Source organism: Xyrauchen texanus, chromosome 5 (assembly GCF_025860055.1).
Source record: "Xyrauchen texanus isolate HMW12.3.18 chromosome 5, RBS_HiC_50CHRs, whole genome shotgun sequence".
In the NCBI taxonomy this organism is placed as follows: domain Eukaryota; kingdom Metazoa; phylum Chordata; class Actinopteri; order Cypriniformes; family Catostomidae; genus Xyrauchen; species Xyrauchen texanus.
Window position 1 is genome coordinate 42,688,360 of NC_068280.1, and position 24,358 is coordinate 42,712,717.

General features: G+C 43.1%; 1 protein-coding gene across 2 annotated transcripts in view; it reads left to right on the top strand.

Annotated features, from left to right (window-relative positions):
• The first annotated feature begins 1,230 nt into the window (after positions 1 to 1,230).
• LOC127644006 (G protein-coupled receptor kinase 4-like) overlaps positions 1,231 to 24,358 on the top strand; it is a 63,547-nt gene continuing 40,419 nt past the window's right edge. For both annotated transcript variants that reach the window (XM_052126993.1, XM_052126994.1), the window contains exons 1-2: positions 1,231 to 1,541; positions 16,892 to 16,987. In XM_052126993.1, coding sequence (XP_051982953.1) covers positions 1,490 to 1,541; positions 16,892 to 16,987 — 148 coding nt within the window. In that variant the 5' untranslated portion in view covers positions 1,231 to 1,489. The remainder of the gene's footprint in view (positions 1,542 to 16,891; positions 16,988 to 24,358) is intronic.

Below are 24,358 nucleotides of genomic sequence, written 5' to 3' on the forward strand. Positions count from 1 at the left end.
TGTGCTATAGGAACATTGAGCTTGAGATGCACATAATGTGATTCTGAAGTGAGAAGCTTGTCATTGCGGGTATGCAAGATGGGAAAAACACAGGCTGCTTTTGCCAGTGTGCGGGATACAACCAGCTGTAGTCGCGGAGTAGCAAACATCAGGAAAGTTTAAACCTCCATGGCAAGGAAGCATAGCATCACTGAGATGGCATCACACTGTACACTTACTGTTTGTCATCAAAGGGGTTGTTGACACTTCACCAGACACTGTGACCAATTTTTTTATTATATGTCTGACATTGGGACATTTTAACAGTAAAAAAAAAAAAAAAACTGTATTTACCAGCTAACTAAAAACCTGCTGCCGGTGACATGATTTATACTGAAAAAGGAGCTACATTTTGGCCTGTTCTCACCCAAAATCGAATAGATCGCTTGAGAAGACCACTGGAGTTGTATGGATTAGTTTTATGCTGCCTTTATGTGCTTTATGGAGCTTCAAAGTTTTGGTCACCATTTATGCATTGTATGGACCTATAGAGCTGAGATATTGTTCTAAACATCTTCGATTGTGTTCTGCAGAAAAAAGAAAGTCATACAAACCTTGGATAGCATGAGGGTGAGAAAACGATGAGCGAATTTTCATTTTTGGGTAAACTATTCCTTTAACAAAGCAAACTGGAATGCTGTCAAAGAGAATATAATATGAGCACCGTGACCGACCCTAAACTAAGAAAAGTCCTGACCATGTGCAGGCCCCCACTGCACACAAAATGAAGTGGAAACAGATCTGCACTTTTTAACAATATGCCCAAATTAGGGAAACATTTTTCCCCACCTCACCACCCATCACAGAGACAAAAAATCTGATACAACAAAAGATTTTCATACAGTACTTATACTTGGAGAAACCGCAGCAAGCTTATACCTGGCTGCAAGGTAGGTCAACCAGTGGAACAGGACCACGACCGGACAAAAACGGAAACACTGTGAAACATGCATAAAATGGCAAATATTATTACTTTATTTGATTGCATTTTTATAACTGCGTGTGCATGCATGCACTGTTTATTTAATGTTACTATGATTTGGCAACATAAAGCTTTTTTTTAACATGCCAATAAAACTATTTAAATCTGTATCAGAGAGAGAGAGAGAGAGAGAGAGAGAGAGAGAGAGAGAGAGAGAGCGATGGTTGTAAGATGATCCCTCCTCCTCCAGAGCTGACGGTGTAAGCGAGTGATCGAGGCAGGAAGGAGCACTGAATGCTAACAAGGGGGAGAGTACATGTCCACGGCGAGCGGAAAGGTGGGGGGGTTCAACAGAGAGATATGGAGAAATGCAATTAACCTGCAATGTGCCAACGCCAAATTCACGCCGATCATAACCATCCTCGCCACCGACATCCTCATCACCACCACCATCAATAGCGCGAGAGTCCTCGTCTTTTTTCTCTTCAGTGAAATGTATCGGGACTCTATGGGATCCTTTTTCTGACAATGGAGATTGAGAATATCGTGGCCAACACCGTGCTGTTGAAGGCGAGGGAAGGTAAGAGCAACGCAGGGAATGGCGCACTGAATTATTGACAAAGCGCTTAGCATTTGGCAAGCGTCTCTTAATTAATCCCATACTATTTGGCACACCCCTGGTGTGTCGTTTACTCTATAAAAACAGCAAATAATGGCGCTGAATTAATCGATATGTGTGAAAATGTAGGCCTTGCGGTTGTTACTATGTAACTATGTTGGGACGCGTCACAAAAGCGTTCCGCGAACCTATACAATGTTAGAATTGTTAATAGGCTATATCGCTGGACGCTTTAAATAGTTAGTGCCATTGTTATCGCACGGTTAAGCGTCACCACATCTGTATCCAGTCTTGAATGAGTTTGAAGAGTCCTCGCTCTTACTGTGTTACATGGAATCGATCTTAAAAAAAAAAACAAAACAAAAAAACATCTGAGGGGCCGTTCAAACCGAATGCGTTCTTTCGCGAGACGTAGCGCAACGAATATAACACACGTGTCTCGAGACGTGTTTTTAAAATTTGACGTTTGTTTTTATCTGACACGGCGTCCAAACGGTTAAAGACTCACTTCTAGCGCATGTTTACATAGGAAAACATTTGAAAAACAGCGCGGACGGACGCTAAAACGTTTTCGGTGTGAACGGCCTCTTGCTATTAATTACCATAACGCACTCACTTGAGGTTACTATGCATTTTTCTACTGATTCACTATGGGAGACTGCATTGTTCACCCATCCCGGACTCTTCACCTGGGAGGGAGGTTGAACTGCAGATGTAGGCCGCAAGGTTGTCCATCTCTCTGCGCGTAAAGTAATGCACTGGGGATATTAGTGAGGTTTGTATTGGGAGAAAGTTCGGCTTGCTCTGGGGTCTGAAATTATTTGACAAAAATGCCCCTGAAATTCAAAATGTGATGGCAAATAAATGGCCTCCTACTATATTCTTCTGTTTGTTTGTTTTTTTTGTAACATCTAATATATTTGTTAATATTCTATTTTAGTCCTAGTTATGGATATTATGAAATAATATGAGTTGATATTGATTGGATTATTCCTATTTTTTTTTCCCAATTTGGAATGCCCATATCCCACTACTTAGTAGGTCCTCGTGGTGGCACGGTTACTCACCTCAATCTGGGTGGTGGAGGACAGGTCTCAGTTGCCTCCACTAATGAGACTTTCAATCCATGCATCTTATCACGTGGCTCGCTGTGCATGACACCGTGGAGACTCACAGCATGTGGAGGCTCATGCTACTCTCCGCGATCCACGCACAATTTACCATGTGCCCTACTGAGAGCAAGAACCGCTAATCACAACCACAAGGAGGTTATCCCATGTGACTCTACCCTCCCTAGCAACTGGACCAATTTATTGAGACCTGGCTGGAATCACTAAGCATGCCGTGGATTCGAACTCACGACTCGAGGGGTGGTAGTCAGCGCCAAAACTCATTGATCTACCCTGGCACCCTCAGCGTTCGCGTCTGACCGAAGAGTACTTTGGGGTTTAGGGTGGGCAATAGGTTCTCTTTTTGTCTGACTGGGGGGTCCCACAAGGTCATTTCACAATTCGACTGGGAGGGAGGAGCACAGGGGGGCAATTCCCCACCATGCACACCTTCAACCCGGCCATACCCCAAATATAAAAAAGCTAAATTCTCTCACTAACTTTTTACTATAATTTTAATTAATAACCTTAAAGGGTAACTAAACCCCTGCTCAGAGTCTGACTCCACCCACTAGTAATATTTGAAAAATGAAAAAGTGGGCAGACCCCAGCGGGGATAGAGGGGACGAAACGAGGGCGGGGCTGTGCGGGGGGGCGTGCACCTGAGACCCGTAGTGACAGATTAATTGACAGCTGCTGTCAGACTCTAAAATGGAGAGTGACTGGAGTGACGCAAGTAGCTTTGCCACGGAGCGGTCTTTTGAAGTCGAGGACCTTTCTCCCCCACCTTCACCTGAAGTGGAGGAGGGTGAATTGTCTGTGGACACAGGGCCGGAGCCATATCAATTCGAGCCGCTGGCTCAAACTGCGGTTTTAACTCCCTGTTGAGCATCCGAGTGCACATTCACCTTCACTCGCGTGCAGGAAAAACAAACGAAACGCTGTTCAGTGATGTTTATCCTTTTAGCAGGATTTTTATTTAGCAAGCTTCACTTGAACATAACATCAGTTAGCTGTTCTCTCAACTTAGAAGAATGTGACGTAAAGCGTAACGTCAGCATGTACAAAACCGTATACCTCCAAATAAAACTATACAGGTAGTCAATACCGTAGTACAATGTATAAGGATGCAATACGTTTAACACTCCCGCATCGCGAACACGCGTTTGTCTACCCCAGAGGATTAACTTTAGCCTAACCATAAATTGTGATTCAAATATATATGATCACTCACCTCAAGACGCCGCTGAGTTGGTGGAGTCCATGCAGGAGGAGCGGCGTTTGGCACTGCGTCGCTTTTCAGCGCGAGCTGTTTGGAGAAGCCCATTTCCACCTCCATTGCGTTGGAGAAGCAATCCCGCGTAAAATGCAGTTTGCACACTCCTCCAGCTCTAGGCGGGAACTCGCGGTCTTCCAGAACAAGGACGTGCAACCCCTGGCGCCTAATTTCCAAGTCTATATGGAAAGCAATACAGTCCAGCAGTGCTGTTGCAACCAGCAACATTACACCTACGTACCATCCTGACCACTGTACTAAATACAGATAATCTACACTAACTTGAAGCTATCCTAACTGACGCAATACTATGCTACTAACTAACTATGCTTCTAACAATACTACACTAACAAATATGCTAATTAACTACCTAGGCTACATGAAATAATCTAAATAACTATATAAATGCTATGCTAAATAGATGCTAAAATACTCTATCCTGATCGTTTTCAATACTCGCAATTCCAACTCCTGACTCGCTACAGTGGTTTTGACGAAATGAGATGGTTTTTATACTGCCATGGGCGTGGTAGCTCGTACCAAGGGCGTGGTGAGTTGGAACCTGCTTACGTCAGCTGTCACCGGTTACGTCACGAAGTACCGCAAATAGCCAATAGGAAAATTCAACTGCAGTAGCCACCGTTCAACCTGAAGAGGGCAGCACTCAGACGTTTTTACACCTATATTGTAGAATTAAAACACTTTATACACAAATGTCAAAAAAATTACTTGAATCAATGACCAGTACTAATAAAGCCCCATTCTTACAGATCATTAACTAAAAAAAGTTGGTTTAGGGTTTAGTTACCCTTTAACAAACAATAAAACCTTCTGTAATCGTTAATGCACTACGTTAAAAAATTGCCAGTTAAAAACCCTAGATTAGGGGGCCCGGTTTTAAACTCATACTGAAATTTGACTGCTCAACCATACAGCCTAAATCTTAACAGCTAAGGTTTACAGCCCTTTTAATGTGTGAATTTTGTAAGGCAACGTTTTAAATTTAGAGTGAAGAGGTTTGAGTGTGCATCTGATGTGTAAAGTTGATGCAAATCTTTTCTCTTGTGAACTGGCCTGGCTGAAAACAGTGGCGAACACCAAAGTAGCCACTCACAGCTGTAGAGTGACATAGTTTAAAACAGCACTGTGATGAATTACACAGGACAAACAACAATTCAAACCATGTAATTGTTCTTGAAATATCTGCTCTGATGGATTACATCAAGTTCCTTTTTTCTTTATTTTTCCACCAATACTGATACTGGAGCCTTTATGCTTCTTAATTTGTGAGCATGCCACTGTAGCTTTTGTTGACAGTATTTCAAACGTTTTGGCTCTTGATGACGTCTGCTATAAACTGAAGGAGCGTTCTGAACAGAGTTTGTTTCCTGGGCTTTTCTGTGATCCACCGGCCCCCCCCCATAAACACATACATCTGGTTTCTCCCTCATGGTAAGCTTGTACAGACTCGCAGGCAGCAGATTTGACTATACATCGGCTTGAATGAGTTTAGCAGTAAATTACATTTTTTCTAGCTTCTACAATAAAGACAAGCATGGCATCGAGGTCCACATTGAATTAAAACTTAAAGGAATATTTCCGGGTTCAATACAAGTTAACCTCAATTGATTGGCAAAATATTAATTACTTCAAAAATCTGTGTTAACGTGAGGCACCTACAATGGAAGTTAATGTAAACATTAAAATACTCACTGTTTCAGAGGTATAGCCTCAAGACATAAACAGTATGCATGTTAACAAGATTTTAGTGTGATGAAATCACTTACTAAACTTTTCTGTGTAAAGTTCAATCCAATTTTACAACTCTGTTGCCATGATGGTGTAATGTCAACAAACCAATTTAAACAACTTTAAGTAAAAAAAAATACACAAGTTTTAACTGAAGAATTCTGAAATTATAAGCTTCACATTTCTGCCTTTTATACCCTCCAAAAATTGGCCCAATTTACTTCCATTGTGAGTACCTCACTGCAGCCTCGATTTTTAAAAGTTGGGACAAGTCGAAAAACATTTTTGTGGTAAACAATCATTATGCCACAAATGTTTTTGATTCAGCTTAACTTGTATTGAACCCAGAATATTTCTTTAACAGATTTCTGCAGGACTGGAATGCCCGTCATTCTAAAAACACATCAGAAGGAATCAAAACAAACATGATGTCAGAGTTGTGGCGCAGTGGTCTTTGCACAAAAGCTGTTGGTTCAGAGGGATCTAGGTTCGAGTCCAAACTGGGTCATCTCCTGATCCCACTTGTCTGACTTACACCCTGAAAAAAGAACTCATGTGACCACATTGCATTTGTGGTGTAAATGCTATTGTGACCCAGGTAACAGCAGAGGACCGCCTATAATCACCTGTCAGTCATCTATTTGTGGATTTAAAAAAAAAAAATCAGATTGATACATTTGGAAAAGTCCATGCATGCATATATATTAGATGCACACAACTTCACAGAATTTCATTGGTTTACCTGACATCAACACTGTTAAGCACACATACATTCAAAGTGCAAAGTGCAGGTACTTGACTAAAATAACAGAGCATTCCATTTGAAACAGTTTGTTTGCAGTGAGATTCAAATTGGGAAGTATACTTGGAAGCAACAGTGTGACGATATTTTGTGCTTTTTTGTATTTTTTGCCAATCACAATTGTAAATAGTGATCCGTCACCCCTGCTTGTGTTCGGATCAGAAAGGTATTAACCATGTGTAAACAGGCCATTTGTCTGCAGTGTTCAACCTGAATGAGGTACTTAATGAGTTATTAATTCTGTTTAACTTTGAGCTCATAATCGTTTTTAAGATTGATTTGCAGATTTATCTATAGTTAGAATTTGTAGACTGTAGTCATATTGCCCTGCAGGTCTTTGTAAGTAAATAGGTTTGTCATGGTCTGTATGCTCAACTATGCAGATTGCTGGGATAGACATTGTGGAATGTTTCTGAGGAAGATCTGTTCAGGAGTACTAAACTAAAACTAAATTATATTCAACTAAACTAAATTATATTCAGAAGTATTGCCTTTCCTGGTTCTCAATGTCCCCTCTATCTTAGTCCTTGTAGATTTTTCAGTAGATTGTTGGGATGGTTATCATGTATGATGGTTTAACCGGTCAAACAGCTCAATATTTATATGTGTGCATGTGCACATACTTGTATGTTATTGCATTAGTAGTGGGTGAATAATATGCTTTAAATGTATAATTAGATGCCAGTATGAAAATGTTGTACTGTGTGCATGTGTGGTGTGAATTAACATAAGATACTTCAATTATGAGACTCTGTTCTTTATTTTAGATTAAAAAAAAGATGATCTTAGATTACAGTGTAATTGTCACTTAAAATAACAATGTGATATTGTGATAGATATTTTGAAGATAATACAAAAACTTCTGAATTGTTCTTTTTGATTTTAAACGATGTCCGAAGTAACCTAACAATATGCCCATTGCAATAAAAAAAATGTTTAATAAATAAATAGTCCATTAAAAATAATATTTGATCTGTTTCACATATCTACTCTGCATTTTTTTTTTTTTTAATCCTCTCTAGTTTAATATAAACGTTTGCTTTGATTATGTTTTCCGGAAGTAGAGATGCCAAGAACCTTTTAGTGCAAAAATAAATTTCTCCTCTTGCATTTGACTTGTTTTTGAGTCCTCCTGCATTCACTCATCCTTTTCCATGTTTGTTTGTCTCTCCTATTAGGCATACAGAACAATCTCTACTGGTTGACACTTTATACAAATGCCACTATATATACCACCATACTGCCAAGCCCTATAGTTATACCAAATACAAACAATACATTTAAATGCATATGAGATGACTAAGAAAGTTGCAAGAAGGGTCCAAAATTATCTTTATGGCATTTTGCAAATGTTTTATTAAAATTAAATATATATATATATATATATATATATATATATTTGTATATTGTAGCCCTTTGACAATGTAATGCTTAGCTGTTAGGCCCATTTCAGATACTAGATGAGATAATCTCAGGCTATTGGCGAAACTACGCCTGTCACAAAATTATGTTTTTTGTTCCTCATGTTTTTGTTTTTGCAGCTTAATGTAAGGAACATAAATATCAATCCATATACTGTATGTGTCGCCACATGGAGTTCTCAGTGATATTTGCCAGAATAATGATGTAAAAAATAGAGTAAAAATGTATACAACTTTACAGAACAACCTGTACATTTTACAGTGTAAAGCTGTTGTAATTTACATGACCATGATGGCAGTGTAAAAAAACAAATGTATTATGTTAAATTTACACTAAAAATAAAACATCATCATAAACTTGTTATTAACCTTCTTATAATGTAAAAATCCACCTTTTACCTTATGAGATATTGTTAATCACCATACAAATTACAGAAGAGCACATGATGATATGAAGTTCATCATTAATGGCTCTTCCAGGATCAAAGACCAATAAACATGTAGAGACAGTGCTCAGTGTCACACAAACACTAAACACCATCAGGGTAACAAGTGTGAAATTTAAATAATGCAGTAAACATGAACTAAACTACATTAACTATAAAACAGAACAACTTAATGTACTCTCATTAACCATTATTAACCAATTTAAGTTTTTTTACTATAGCATTTTTACAGTCTTTTTTAAAATCTTTCAAAGAGTATCTTTGAAAGATTGAATGCCACTAACCTGTCATACTTTGGAAATTCAGTAATTATTTCTTACTCAAAAGTGCTTAAAAACTTGGCACATAGTAAAAATGAATTAGTATCCAGGCAGAATGGTGCACCCCCAACCCCACAAGTTGCGTAAAGACTGCAAATCAGATTGCAACTGACCCTGTAACTGAGGTGGAGTCTACTTTTGTTTGGATGTTTCTAGGCTGTCATTGTGTGCGTGTGTGTGTGTGTGTGTGTGTGTGTTTAAAAACGTCACTGATAAGACTGCCTGTAATGTTGCTGGAATTTGCAGTCACTTTAAGGGGTACAACTCATGTTGTTCCAAACACGTATGACTTCCTTTCTCTGTGGAACACAAAAGATGTTAGGCAGAATGTTAGCTTCAGTCACCATGGAAATAATTGAGGTGACATAGGCTAATATTCTGCCCAACATCTCCTTTTTTGTTCCACAGAAGAAAGACATAGAGGTTTGGAACAACATGAGAGTGTGTAAATAATTAAAGTATTTTAATTTTGTGTGAGCTATAACTTTAAGTTGAAGTAAGAAAAATTGATTTCCATGGTATAAGGAATGCTGGATCTACATTTTGGTCTCATGACTGTAAGCTTTGATCATGCGCATGTACGGTTCTTAAGAGTGTTTTGCATTAAAACGTATGAGTGTCTAATGATCTGAAGAGTTTGACCCTTGCCAGTTGTCACGATCTCTCTAGGCATTGTGCATTTGGGAATGTTAGCATTGATTACCTGATTTATGCAAAAATATTTGTCTGCTTCAATAAGTCAGGACACATTTGAGACAGAAAGTATGAATTCTGGAAAAGGTTTGTGTGACTGTCTGTAGTGTATTCAAATTGATCTCTCATGTATGTGTGGATCATATGTTTATTTTCCCTCTCTTTGTCCTGAGGATTGTTGAATGATGTGTTTCAAGATTTGTGGCAACGGTGTAGGAACAACAGGTTATTTTCGCCATGACTGCAGGTCACTGGTATGCAAACAAGATGGATTATAATACGTAGTTTACAGTAGTGTTGTCTTGAAGTTACATCAGGATGGCTTTTTCTTAGTGGTTCAGGTCATCCATCTTATTTATAAAAAAAGTAAAACAATTCTGATGAAACATGTTCTGACATTAAGTTTGGCTTTTCTTATAACAGTGTACACTGTTAAAATTGTTAAAATTATATTACCTATTTTTAAATTTTAAGGATACATCCATAAAAGTTACTATTGTTGGAGTGACCTAAACTGTAAAAAAAAAAAGAAAAACTGGCAGCTGTGGTTGCCATCATAATGATGTTAAAAATACAGTAAATATGTAAACAACTTTACAGAACAGCTTGTACATTTTACAATTTAAATCTGTTGTAAATTACATGAACACGTTGGCACTTAAAAAAAAAAAGTCTGTTAAAATTACTGTAAAAAAATATCATAAACTTGATATTAACATTCTGAAACTGTAAAAATCAGTTTTTTACTTAATATGGTATTGTTAATCATCATAAAAATGACAGAAGAGCTCATGATGAAGTGAAGTTCAACAATAGTGACTCTTCCAGGAGCAAAGACCAACATGTAGAGACAGTGCTCAGTGTCACTCACACAAACACTAAACACCATCAGGGTTCCCTGAAGAACCCTCCTTTGAAAGTGCTATTTAGAACCTCAATAGTGCTATAAAGAACCTTTTTGATGCAAGGAAGTTTTTTTTCTGCTCTATATATCTGCTCCTATAAAATATTATAGCCTAAATTATGGTTTTACATTAAATATAACCAAACAATCAAATAAATAAAAGCAAGGCATGTGTGTCAAGTAAGAACGTCATGGTTACTGATGTAATCTCCGTTCCCTGATGGAGGAAACAAGACGTTGTGTCGATGAGCTGACTCATGGGAGCCCAGAAATCTCTGATCTTTGAGAAAAGTCCAATGAGAATTGGCGTGTGGAATTTGCATGCCACTCCCACGGACATACGGGTATAAATGGAGTGCCGCTTGCAAACACACACTCAGGTTTCGCACTGACCCGGACATTTCAGCGGTTGGTTCAGTGTTGTGTCAAGAGGGACCCCGTCTCATTCCCTCTATCAGGGAATGGAGGTTACATCAGTAACCATGACGTTCCCTATCTGTCACTCACTCGACGTTGTGTCGATGAGTTGACACTAGGGGTCCCATTGGAAAACGGCACAAGAGCTGAACCGAGTTACGTAGACTGGTGGTGCGAGACGGGCAGAACTCTGTGTGCCTCGTAGACAGTGCAGCAAGCCGTCACGTAACTACCCCAACACACTGGCAGGCATGAAGCGATCCCCTACACCTTGGGGAGTGGCTAACTGCTCAGATGTTTAAGGACTGGCTGGACCAGCCATAGCCTTCTCTCTATTTTTCTCTCCGGTAAAATGAACGAAATCATTCAGCTGGGGGCCATATAAGGTCCACATTGAGGGGTGTCCCTCCAAAAAGGAGAACACCACGGAGACCACACCCAGCCCCAAGAGGGGGTGGGACTTCTAAGTGGAATACAACACATGGTCTTACCGGGTCGAAGCGGAAGCACGTTGTGCGGAGCGGTGGGGAGGAGTTAATACAAACACGGTGACCAAGAACAGAGGGCCCTCTGCCCAAGAAAGATATGGTTTACCAGAGGGGTAACCATTTTGCGGAATATACGTCACATGGGGTTACCTAAGGAGACAACCAGCACATGTGGATAAGGAGAAAGAACGTCCAGGGTTCACACTTTTTTGTGAACACAACTGGGAAAAGAGCACATGTCTTTTCCTCAAGGGAGGGGAAATGCGCTATGCACACGTGGTACAGCCGGCCAGCTGACCTGTACTAACCAGTTTGTGTCACCTGATAACACATGGGACGAAACTGGCTCAGCCCTGAGGTTATAAAACTTTGCAAAGGTGTTCGGTGTTGCCCAGCCCGCAGCTCTACAGATGTCTGCTAGAGAGGTGCCTCGGGACAACACCCAAGAAGCTGCAACACACCTGGTAGAATGGGCTCGCTGGCCAGCAGGGGGCGGCACATGCTGGGCATGGTATGCCGTAGTGATGGCATCAATGACCCAGTGATCGATCCTCTGTTTGGAGACAGCGCTTCCTTTCCGCTGTCCTCCGAAGCAGACAAAGATCTGCTCGGAGTTTCTAAAGCTCTGCGTTCGATCCAAGTAGATGCGAAGAGCATGCACCGGACACAGCAACACCAAGGCTGGGTCTGCCTCCTCCAGGGGCAACGCTTGCAGGTTCACCACCTGATCCCTGACCTGGGCTTTTAGGTCACATGTGGGAAGTGACGCGGTGGTAGATCCCACCTCTTCGGAGGGAGGAGTTGCTACAGACATGGTGACTGGGGGGCAGTGGGAACAGCCCAAAGGAGACGCGGGTCAACTCGTAAGGAGACCGTACCACGGAAAATACACACAGGCAGAACATCCACGTAGGGCCCTAACCTGCAGAGCACCTATTACAGTACAGGGTAGATTTGAGTACCCGCAGTGGATTGGGTCGGCGAATTCCTCCGCCGAATTGCGGATCCACAGGGCTAGGGAGGAGTCATCCAAGGAGCCGAGTGAGTGGGCTCTGCTGGGAGAAAAAGCGTACGGTATTACCTCAGCTGAGGGAAAAGGCACTAGGTGCAAGCTATTCACCCGGTCAATCCGTCAGCGTGTTACAATTTTCTACCGGCTCGGACCTGACAAAACACGGGACGAGACTGACTCTACCCTGAGATTGTAGAATCTCGCAAAGGTATTAGGTGTTGCCCAACCCGCTGCTCTGCATATGTCTGCCAGGGAGATGCCTCTGGCTAGTGCCCACAAGGACACAACACTCCTTGTTGAGTGTGCTCGGACCCGCATGTGGGGCACGGCCTGGGTGTGATAGGCCAATGAAATGGCCTCCACCACCCAATGGGCGAGCCTCTCTTTGGAGACAGCGTTCCCTTTCCGCTGTCCACGGAAGCAGACAAAGTGCTGCTCAGAGCATCTGAAGCTTTGCGTGCGGTCCAAGTAGGTATGCAAAGCACGTACCGGACCCAGCAACGAAGGGACTGGCACTTGCAGGTTCACTACCTTGTCTTTGAAGGGCGTGGTAGGAACCTTGGGCACGTAGCCTGGCCGCGGTCTTAGGATCACATGTGTGTCTTCCGGACCGAACTCCAGGCAAGTGTCGCTGACAGAGAACGCTTGCAGGTCCCCGACCCTCTTGATGGAGGTGAGCGCGATCAGCAGGGCCATTTTTAAGGCCCTGAGTCCAACTGATTCTAGCTGCTTGATGCGGGGTCTCTAAAGGCCTGAGAGGACCACTGAGAGATCCCAGGAGGGGAACAGGCTTGGCCGGGAGGGATTTAACCTCCGGGCACCTCTTAGGAACCTGATAATCGGGTCGCGCTTACCCAAAGACTTGTCGTCTGCTGTGTCGTGGTGGGCTGCGATAGCAGCTACATACACCTTCAAGGTGGACAGGAAAGCCTCCCCTCCAACCTCTCCTGCAGAAATGAGAGCACTGACCTGACTGCGCACCATTGTGGGTCTTCGCCCTGAGAAGAACACCAGTTCGCAAACAAGCACCACTTTAGGGCGTAAAGTTGCCTGGTTAAAAGGGGATCTGGCTTGGTTGATCATGTTATCATGTTGATCAGCTAGATCTTCTGCGTCTCGTCCAGGGGCCAGACGTGGAGGTTCCAGAGGTCTGGGTGCGGATGCCAGAGCGTGCCCCGTCCCTGAGAAAGAAGGTCTTTCCTCAGGGGAATTTGCCAGGGAGGGGCTGTCGCGAGGAGTATGAGGTCCGAGAACCAAGCCCGGGTGGGCCAATAGGGATTAAAAAAATACTCTTTTAGTATTGCGCTGTCGAAGCGACCAGGGGCAAACTGCACTGCCGTGCAGAGAAGGAGAAAGGCGCTGATGTGCGCCGTAGATCCAACAGCAGGTAAGAGGAACTGGTGGGTAACTCGCAGCTCGCTGCATACACGACCATTGGCTCCGAAGAAAATTTCTGAATGAAACAGACGCATTTCCCCGCCTTTTATACCCCTATGTCCGGGGGCGGGACATGCAAATTCTGTCTGCCAACTTCTCATTGGCCTTTTTTCATAGATCAGAGGTATATTCGCCGCTCAAGAGAGATCCCTAGTGTCGCTTCTTCGACACAACATCGAAGTGAGCAACAGACGGGGAAGCATGGTTAATTTTCGTCAGGGTCCTTAACTAAAAAAACTGTTTCTCTAATTACTAAATCAACATTTTAACTTAGGGTGTGTCCACACTTGGCAGGTTTGGTTAGATTAAAATGAACTCTGGTGCGATTGCTCTGTTAGTGCCGTTCATTTGAACAAGTGTGAACGAGCTTGGACCAAAGACGTCTAAACGGACCAAAAACAGGAAGTAATTTGCCTAATACTGACTTCAATCATACCTGCTTTTTCTCACCATAGGAGCTATGTTGCCCATTATAGTTCGGTACAGGTGTCGGAACCGCCGTCAGCTGTCCTTGCAGCATATCGTTGCATATTGTGTGTGCAATGGAGGAAATCCTCGCACTGTTTTGACTCCTTTACACATTTTATTAGCTCTTTGTTTGTCTCAGCTGGTAAAAATACCACCTATATATATATATATATATATATATATATATATATAATGAGCCCAGCAGCCAGCATTGGTTTGGATGATCGGCAAGTGCCGTCAGAAAATATACGTCATAAAAGCTGTCCAATCAGGTTGTGACTTTTTCCTGATGCCTTTGGTTTTGTATCGTTAGGTTCGGTGTTAAAAATGCCAATGTGAACACTAAGCGAACCAGGACTAAATGTGTGAACACACATACCTGCACTAATTCGCTACATGCATCAACATAAAGTGCACTTCAAACTCATCTCAACAAATATTCAATATTCAGAAGCTGTACATCACTATAAAAGGAATAACCTTGCTATTAAAATGCATAATGCTGCTCGAGTATTTTAATTATACGTGGAAATCCCACATGAACGTCGGATGTCTGTCCGAGTGCTAATTTATTTCAGACTGAACTGATAAAACAAACAATTTGTATTGTTTTATTTGAGTAATCACTCAGTGTTTCTAAAAGTAAAAAAAAAGGTACGAAGTTTAATTAGAATTGTCAAAGTGCGTTAATCATGTTAAAAAAAGAATACATTTATTTGTATTAATCACATGCGTTAACGGCTCACTTTTATTCATCACGGTTAACGCATTTACCATTAATAAAGCATAAACCAGCATACTGGTCAGAGTAGGGCAGAACCTTTGCTATGTGTCCACCCGAAATAATTTTACTGACACACAAAACACAAACAGACACACACCAGCCTTGTCAGTCATCATTTGATAGAGAAATTAAATCTTGATGCTATTTGTTTTACAAAACAAGCCCAGATGGGACTTGTGACAGAAATCAAGTACTTTTCAGCCTCTGTAAGGCGTAGTTGAATTACCACAGAAGCATGTCAAGTCTTAACTATCACAAAAATGCAGGATGAGACGTCGTCTGCAAACGCTTTTCATGTGGAGATCAAAGCATGCTTGACGCTAGCGTTGACACCCCTAGTTCATCAACCTCCCACTTAGACTCTGCAAAACATTTGATGGTACTTGAAATGGTGCTATTTTAGTGGATTTCTATCTTTATACTGTGAATGGCTTTGTTTGGAAAATGTTTAAAAAAATCTATTTTGTTTTCTTTCCTAAGAAGGAAATACAGGCATTTTGGCAGGAAAAGAAGTAAAATTTCAGCACTTTCAAAATATGCGATTAATCGTGAAGAAACTAGGAAAAATTATGCGATTTAATTGTGATTAAAACAATTTAATCGACTGACAGAGCTACATTTGATAATTTATTTGCCAATAGTGGAATAATTACTTAGTTAAATATGGCTGTTGATCATTATGTTTTTAAATAAGCTATATCAGTTGTGGCAAATGGTGCATTGTTTTTGATTCATAGCAGGTCTAAAAATTAAGTCTGTTATCAATGTGATCATTACAGATATGCAAATGTTGTTTAATTTCCATTTTCCATAAAATAGCCTGTAGCCTTGTCAGTCAAAACATATTAAAAGGGGGAAATCAGATAAAACCCCAAAACATTAGGAAAATACTTTGGCCTTTGCTTTTGTTTGCACAATGTGTCATTAAATTAGATGAAAATATATTAAGTCAAGCAGTAGTAATTAATAAGACCAGGAATAAAAATAGCTAACAACAGACACAAAGAAGAGGCTGCATTAAACAGACTAATCAGACCGGTTTAACATGAGACTCATTCATGAATGGAAACATTAATGGTAATTCAGAAAAGCTGTTCCATCTCTCTACACATTTATCTCCTAATTCTGAATTCAGAACTGTTGGATATGGCTGAATTATAGTCTCTGTCTATCCAAACATTCATTAGTCATATGTCACAAAAACATTCACAAGGATTGAAAAACAGGTTACGACTTATAAGGATACATTGGGCCTCATTCATGAAACATGAGCAAAGACGAATTTCTGTGCAAGTCACTTGTAAAACACTCATTCTTAAGTAAATCGTTTTACGAATGAAATTTGGACACAGCAAGTATACGTAGAAATGAGTAGAACACATTTCTGTTAAAATATCATTACATGATAATGCATTAATGAATTTTTTTTTATATAAAAACGGTTTATGAACGATTTATAAATACAATTTTCATGTTTCAAGAATGAACCCAGTAGTGTGATGTTTACTTATTTGTCCTTGTCATTCATTTTATTTTTTTTACGTATTTATTACATCTCTGTTTTGAGGGTCTTGTTAATAGAAATATGTAACATGTTCACTGATTGGTTAAGGCAAAAGCTCACTTTTTATTTTTCAGTGGAATAAAAATCTGTCTGTTTGTTTTAGGTGAACTGTGGGAACTCTAACAAATACAGAAACATGCATTTAAAAAACATGTCAAATGGATTTTTGCACTTTTAAGACTAAGAAGTATGTGTGCATAGTGTTTGTTGGATGCAAATTATATTTTACATGAAATATGATTACTCTAAAAACATGCGTGTGATAAAGTTTAGCTGTATTTAAAACGCATTTTAGCTCTTTTTATTTATACTTTTTAGGCCTACCTTGTGACAGCAAAAAATCAGACTGTGAATTTCATTAAGTAGTAGCAGCTACCTGATCTAGCTCACCTTAATTGTTCTCTCGCTCTCTATCTCTTAGGAGGAGGAGGGAAAAGGAATGGGCGGAGCAAGAAATGGAAGGAGATGCTCAAACTGCCTCATATCAGTCAGTGTGAAGAATTAAGACACATTATTGGTAAGATGGATGTGTATAAGCAGGGCTCGAGTTGAGGGGGGATGCGAGGGGATGCCATCCCCCTTACCATCCCCTTTAGATCAATTGTGTCATGTTTTACATGGAACTAATCATGCAAGTAAAATATTTAATATTTAATTTGAATAAGTTTGATAAATAAGAGACTTTAAAAAGGGCGATAAGCCAGTCAGAATTAGATTTTGACATGTGTGAGGTTGAAATCCTCAATTAGATCTGGACCCTTGTACTCTTTGAATATATGCTGCCAGGGTGATGTTTTAGTCATGCAATCTGACAACCTTGAGCGCGCAAGCTCACTCTCCACTGCGAAAAAATAACTGTTTACTTGAATACACCTCTTCTATTACATTTTCCAATTGCTTAGTTTAAAGTCATATTTATATTTTTTCTGGGGATTAAAGTAAAAACTGTCATGTCAGAGTCTCATTAAAGCTGAAATTCCTGGCATGACTAGTGCAGAATAATCTTTTATTGTTATTTCTTTAAAAAAATAAGCAGTGAAACAAATGTGATTTAAAATATGATTTAAAATGCTTTTGTCAACCAAATCAAAGTCATTGGGTGTAACCAACATTTAGGTAGTTATTTTGTTGTTTACATTAACCATAAAATCCATAAAACAGAGCGGACACCTTTAGACCCTCAAGACTGAGTGTGAAGTTTAAAAAAAAAACATCTGATATTTATTTTGACATTTTAATGAATGCATTCTCATTTTGTTCATGTTGTGTAACCCCTTATTTTGATATTTTTGACTCAAATTCATAATATTAAAATAATAATAATTATCTTGAAAAATGTGTTTAAAAAAACTTTTGGAAATGAATGATTAAGTTGTTCATGTATTCGAGGTGCAAAAAAGTATTATAATACTTTTTACTTAATGGTTACACCACATGACAATTTTAAAGTTACATGTTTTTGTATTTTTTGTAGACAATGCTATAAAGATTGTTAAAAAATGTATGAAACCCAATTGGACACAAAGATCACATTTCTGAGAACATGACATAAAAAAAAATGTTTAAAACTAGATTTGTAAAAGATTTCTCATTATAACATCTTGTACAAGCTTAATTGTCAATGACTCATAAGTATTAGAAATCTTATAAATCTTTGACTACACCATCCCCCTTATTTACAAATCAACCACTGTGTGTAAGGGTGTCACGAACCCCGCTCCCTCGCTCCGCCCCCTCGGGCTACCACGCTCGTTTTGCTCCCTCGAGCTCGCACGCTCGTTTTGCTCCCTCGAGCTCACATGCTCGTACGCTATCTCCCCCCTCGGGCTCTCATGCACGCTCCTATGGCCAGAACATTATGACCACCTGCACTCGTCTCAATCACCCCTTTATTCGTTTCACCTGCACTCGTCTCATCACCTTTCATTGTTTACACCTGCACCTTCCCCTATAAATACCACAGCACATCCGTTTCACGGGTGTTGGTTATTGTGTTTAGTTTCCCGTATCTTTGCCCCCCACTAGTCCCGTCTAGTTGTGTCTCATTCCCGGCTTCGACCTCACGCTCCCGTTGACCACTCTGTCCCGGATTTGCCCCTTTGTTCCATTCTGATTCCCCGGCTTCGACCTCCCGCTCTCGTTGACCATTCTCTTTTGGATTTGCCCTTGTTTGTACTTTGGCCTGCTTTGCTTTGTGAATAAAGCAGTTTCCCATTTACATTGTGACTGTCTCGTCTTGTGTGTGTGTGAGCGGGTTACAGAATAACCAACCTCACCGAAGACAGTCACAATGCATCACGCGGAGGTTTCGCGCAGCTCACTAGAGCGGAGGTACACGTCACATTCAGCGCGAGGAGCTACGATATGGAGACATGACCAAGCACTCCCAGCCCAGGGGCAGCAGGTATGTACTATGTCTGAAATATTTCACCCTGTTTCACCTGTGTCTGACCCTGAGCCCGTTGATGCTTTCCACGCATCCGCGAGCGCCATATGCTCTCCATCCCCGGAGAGGTTTCATGGCTCTTCGGACGCGAACCAAGGGTTTTCCGTGCAAGGCAGTGGTTATGTAACTCATAACCCCGTCCTTGACATTATGGAGCCAGCGGCCCGACTCTTGGTTTTGCGCCAGGGGAACCAACCCTTGGAGGCTTATATTATGGATTTTTGTGCCCATATGAATTTTGATGAGGTGGCTCTGAAAGACATTTTTCAATTTGGACTGAATGAGCCAGCCTCATCATTCATGCCTGGTGGTCGCTGCTCTCTCAACCTGGCTCAGTTTATTGACCTCGCCCTACTGTACGCTGGTTCCTCGTTTACTGTGGGGGAGGCAGAAACTGAACCAGCGTTCCCTTCCACGGCCCCCGTCTTGAAGCCTACCACGGCCCCCGTCATGAAGCCTACCACGGCCCCCGTCTTGAAGCCTGACACGGCCCTAGTCCCGAAGCCTGACACGGCCCCAGTCCCGAAGCCTGACACGGCCCCAGTCCCGAAGCCTGACACGGCCCCAGTCCCGAGGCCTGTCACGGCCTCAGTCCCGAAGCCTGTCACGGCCCCAGTCCCGAAGCCTTACACGGCCCCAGTCCCGAAGCCTTACACGGCCCCAGTCCCGAGGCCTTACACGGCCCTAGCCCCGAAGCCTTACACGGCCCTAGCCCCGAAGCCTGACACGGCCCTAGTCCCGAAGCCTGACACGGCCCTAGTCCCGAAGCCTGACACGGCCCGAGTCCCGAAGCCTGACACGGCCCCAGTCCCGAAGCCTGACACGGCCCCAGTCCCGAGGCCTGTCACGGCCCCAGTCCCGAAGCCTGTCACGGCCCCAGTCTCGAAGCCTGGCATGGCCAGCGAGTCAACGCCCATGCCTGCCATGGCCAGAGAGCCAGCGCCCATGCCCGCCACGGCCAACGAGCCAGCGCCCATGCCCGCCACGGCCAACGAGCCAGCGCCCATGCCCGCCCCGGCCAACGAGCCAGCGCCCATGCCCGCCGCGGCCGGCGAGCCAGCGCCCATGTCTGCCACGGCCGGCGAGCCAGCGCCCATGTCTGCCACGGTCAGCGAGCCAGCGCCTGTAGCCTCGACTGCCCCAGAGCCAGCGCCTGTAGCCTCGACCGTCCCCATGGCCACGTCCCCTGTTGGTAGAAGACGTAAGAGAAGGAAGAGGGCCCCTTCTCCCCAGTCTCGTCTTGTGCTCAAGACCGCAGAGGTTCCCTCAGAGACTTCCATGGCTCTGCCGGGTTCTGCTTTGCCCTCAGAGTCTTCCACGGCTCTGCCGGATTCTGCTCCGCCCTCAGAGTCTTCCACGGCTCTGCCGGGTTCTGCTCCGCCCTCAGAGTCTTCCACAGCTCTGCCGGGTTCTGCTCCGCCCTCAGAGTCTTCCACGGCTCTCGAGTCTCTCAGGGCTCCTCCCCCTCTCAAGCCTCTCAGGGCTTCCCCTATCGAGTCTCTCAGGGCTTCTCCTCTCGAGTCTTTCAGGGCTCCACCCCCTTCCAAGCCTCTCAGGGCTTTGTCTCTCGAGTCTTCCAGGGCTCCTCCTCCTCCCGAGCCTCTCGGGGCTCCGTCTCTTGAGTCTTTCATGGCTCCCCCCCTCGAGCCTCTCGAGCCTTCCAGGGCCCCACCTCTAGAGCCTCTCGAGTCTTCCACGACCTTTTTCCCCAAGCCTCTCACGGCTCTACTCCCAGAGACTCCAGAGCTTCCTAGGGCTCCGCCTCTCGAGCCTCCTACGGCTCTGCCTCCCGAGCCTCCTACGGCTCCGCCTCCCGAGCCTCCTACGGCTCCCCCTCCAGAGCCTCCCACGGCTCCACCTCCCAAGCCCCTCACGGCTCTGCTCCCAAAGACTCCAGAGCTTTCTATGGACTCGCCTCTCGGGCCTCCTATGGCTCTACCCCCCGAGACTACAGAGCCTGCCAGGTCGTCGCCTCGGGGACCTCCCACGGCGCCACCTCCATTGGCTCCACCTCTTGAGCCTTCCAGGCCTTCCCCCCTAAAGCCTCTTCGGCTCCACCTCCATAGCCTTCCAGGCCTTCGCCCCTAAAGCCTCCTTCGGCACCACCTCCAGAGCCTTCCAGGCCTCCACCTTTAGAGCCTACCACGGCACCACCGTCATTGGCTCCACCTCCAGAGCCTTTCAGGCCTTCGCCCCTAAAGCCTCCTTCGGCTCCACCTCCAGAGCCTTCCAGAACCCCACCTCCAGAGCCGCCTACAGTGCCGCCTCTGACGGCACCGCCTTTCACGGCTCAGCCTGGACTTCCTGACCCTCTCCCTGTCCTGTGGCCTCTTCCCTGGCCTCCGGACCCTATTCCTGTCCGGTGGTCACCTTCCAGACCCCCGGACCCAGTCCCTGTCCTCCAGTCGCCTTCCAGACCCCCTGACCCTGTCTCTGCCCTACGGCTGCCCCCCAGATCTCCCGACCACCCGCCTGTCCTCTATGTTCCCCCTGACCTTGCCTTGAAACTGCCCATTGACCCCATGGACTGTCTCATTTCCCTCTGTGCCCCTTGGACTGCCCTCAATTTTGTTTGTGTGTTTTGTGGGTTGTCTGTTCAGGGTTTTTTTGTTTGTTGGGATCGTCCAGCACCACTTCCCAGAGGTCGCGCTCCTCGCAACCGAGCGCGGCCGTCAGGAGCCGTCCGTTATAGAGGGGGGAGTACTGTCACGAACCCCGCTCCCTCGCTCCGCCCCCTCGGGCTACCACGCTCGTTTTGCTCCCTCAAGCTCGCACGCTCGTTTTGCTCCCTCGAGCTCACATGCTCGTACGCTATCTCCCCCTCGGGCTCTCATGCACGCTCCTATGACCAGAACATTATGACCACCTGCACTCGTCTCAATCACCCCTTTATTCATTTCACCTGCACTCGTCTCATCACCTTTCATTGTTTACACCTGCACCTTCCCCTATAAATACCACAGCACATCCGTTTCACGGGTGTTGGTTATTGTGTTTAGTTTCCCGTATCTTTGCCCCCCGCTAGTCTCGTCTAGTTTTGTACTCCTCTAGTTTACCCCTTAGCTTGCCAGCTCCCCTTGTTCCCCTGTCTTTTGCTCCCACTAGTCCCGTCTAGTTGTGTCTCATTCCCGGCTTCGACCTCACGCTCCCGTTGACCACTCTCTCCCGGATTTGCCCCTTTGTTCCATTCTGATTCCCCGGCTTCGACCTCCCGCTCTCGTTGACCATTCTCTTTTGGATTTGCCCTTGTTTGTACTTTGGCCTGATAAGTTCACAACCTGATTGGACATCTTTTATGATGTATATTTTGTGACAGAACTTGCCGAACATCCAAAACAATGCTGGCTGCTGGGCTAAATGCGCTCTTTGGATGTAAATATGTACCGGTATATATGGTGGTATTTTTACCAGCTGATGGTATTTTTGCACACACAAACGAAGATATGCTTCAAGGACGGCTGACGGCAGTTCCGGCGCCTGTACCGAACTGTAATGGGCAACATAGCTCCTATGATGAGAAGAACCAGGTATGCTTGAAGTCAGTATTAAAGGCAAATTAATTGTTATTGGTCCGTTTTGACGTCTTTGGTCCATGCTGCTTTCATATATCAATCGAACTGCACCAGAGTTCATTTGGAAGTGGACCGAAACCCACCATTCAGGCGGTCTCGGTCCGCTTGTTTGGTGCACACCAAGGTTTGGATTAGAGGTCGACCGATTAATCGGCAGATTTTTTGCATTTTTTACATAATCGGCATCGGCCAATATCCACGCATATCAAGCCGATTATTAGGCAGGCGCGTCTGTGGGCAGCCCAGTGTTGTTGTGGAACACGTGTTCGACGCACACTGCCCCTAGAGTCATTTTCCAGCAGAGTGAGCAGACCTCATCCAGTGCCTAAGGAAGGAGCTAAGTTCCTTGGAGAAAACAGTAAGGGTTAAATTTGTATAACTTCTTTAGATATAATTAAAAACTTTTGATACATTACTGCCAACTTCAAGAAAAAACGTGACAAACGCGATAGTTGACATGACGTTCGGCTACTTTGGATATTGATAGCGTAGTTGAAGTTGCATTATCACAGCAGAAGGGTTCCTATCATGTCACAATAAGTAAGCAAGAATTTTGCAATTACAGACAGTGAATCTGAGACTTTTATTTGTGCGCTCCGAAACACACCGCAAAGAGACAAGCAAACTATAGGCTACTATGGGTTTCATGTGCGTGTCTAAACAATCAACTATACACAAAAATATGTCAAAACGACTGGCTTGGAGATTCACTTAAACACAGTTTATGTCTTAAATGGACGTAGTTATGGAAATAGTTTGGGAGAAAATATGCTGCATCAGGAGCCTATTAGATCTGAACTCGGTCTTAAAGGGGAAGCTGTCTATTAAACATGTGACGATTGAGCCATTACTGCGAATCAAACAACAAAAGGCAAAGAGAAAATCACTTACAGCTCTTGAATGAATAACTTCTGGATTAATAAGCATTAATCTATCTATGATAAACTATGCAGTGTTATTTTACAATTGATTACTTTATTATATTTCTTTTTAGACCACACCTGAACAGTAATGTTAGTAGACCTTCCTGAAATTAAATCACTGTGCCTATATAATGTTTATCTTTGTTTAATATATAATATATAACAAAAAGAACCGTTAAGAATACCGTTAAAGTACCGGATCGATAAACAGTATCGGTAAGATTGTAATACCATTAAAACCTTAACGATACCCATCCCTAGTTATGCCTGTGCTTCTCTTGGATGCTCTGAATATTGGATTACGTGTCTGGATTGCCCCTTAATTAAAGCTGCATTTGGATCTCAACCTTCGTGTCTCGGAGCAGTTCGTAACACCTGCTTTGTTTATTTAATATATTTGTTATACATTATTTATACAATATGTTTTTACATTATACATTTTTCATTTTAAGTGTGCAAGTGCAGATTGGTCAAGTGTTCAATAAATGTATTTGTTGAGAAATGTTGTCTATCTTAAGTAATTATTTGTGTTACATTTTATCTTTCAAACAAAAGGTTCAAATAAGAGGTTAAAAACAAGCACATATAAGCCAAATATCGGCCAAAATAAATCGGCAGCAGTAATCGGCCGTCGGCCACCCGAATTTCAAAAGATCGGCATCGGCCTGAAAAAACCAATATCGGTCGACCTCTAGTTTGGATGGCAGCGTTCACACTTGTTCAAATGAACCACACTAACAGAGCAATCACACCAGAGTTCGTTTTAAGTGTGAACACACCCTAAGAGAACTTTCAGAAATTGCTTCTGGCATAGTATGGGCTTCAAGGTATAACAGGAATAAATGTCATGGCCTGTTTTCCCATATTTGAGTTTTAAACTGAAATTGTTAGATTGAGTTGAATCAGTCAATTAAAAAATTAGATCTTGAATTAAAAAAAAATAGTGA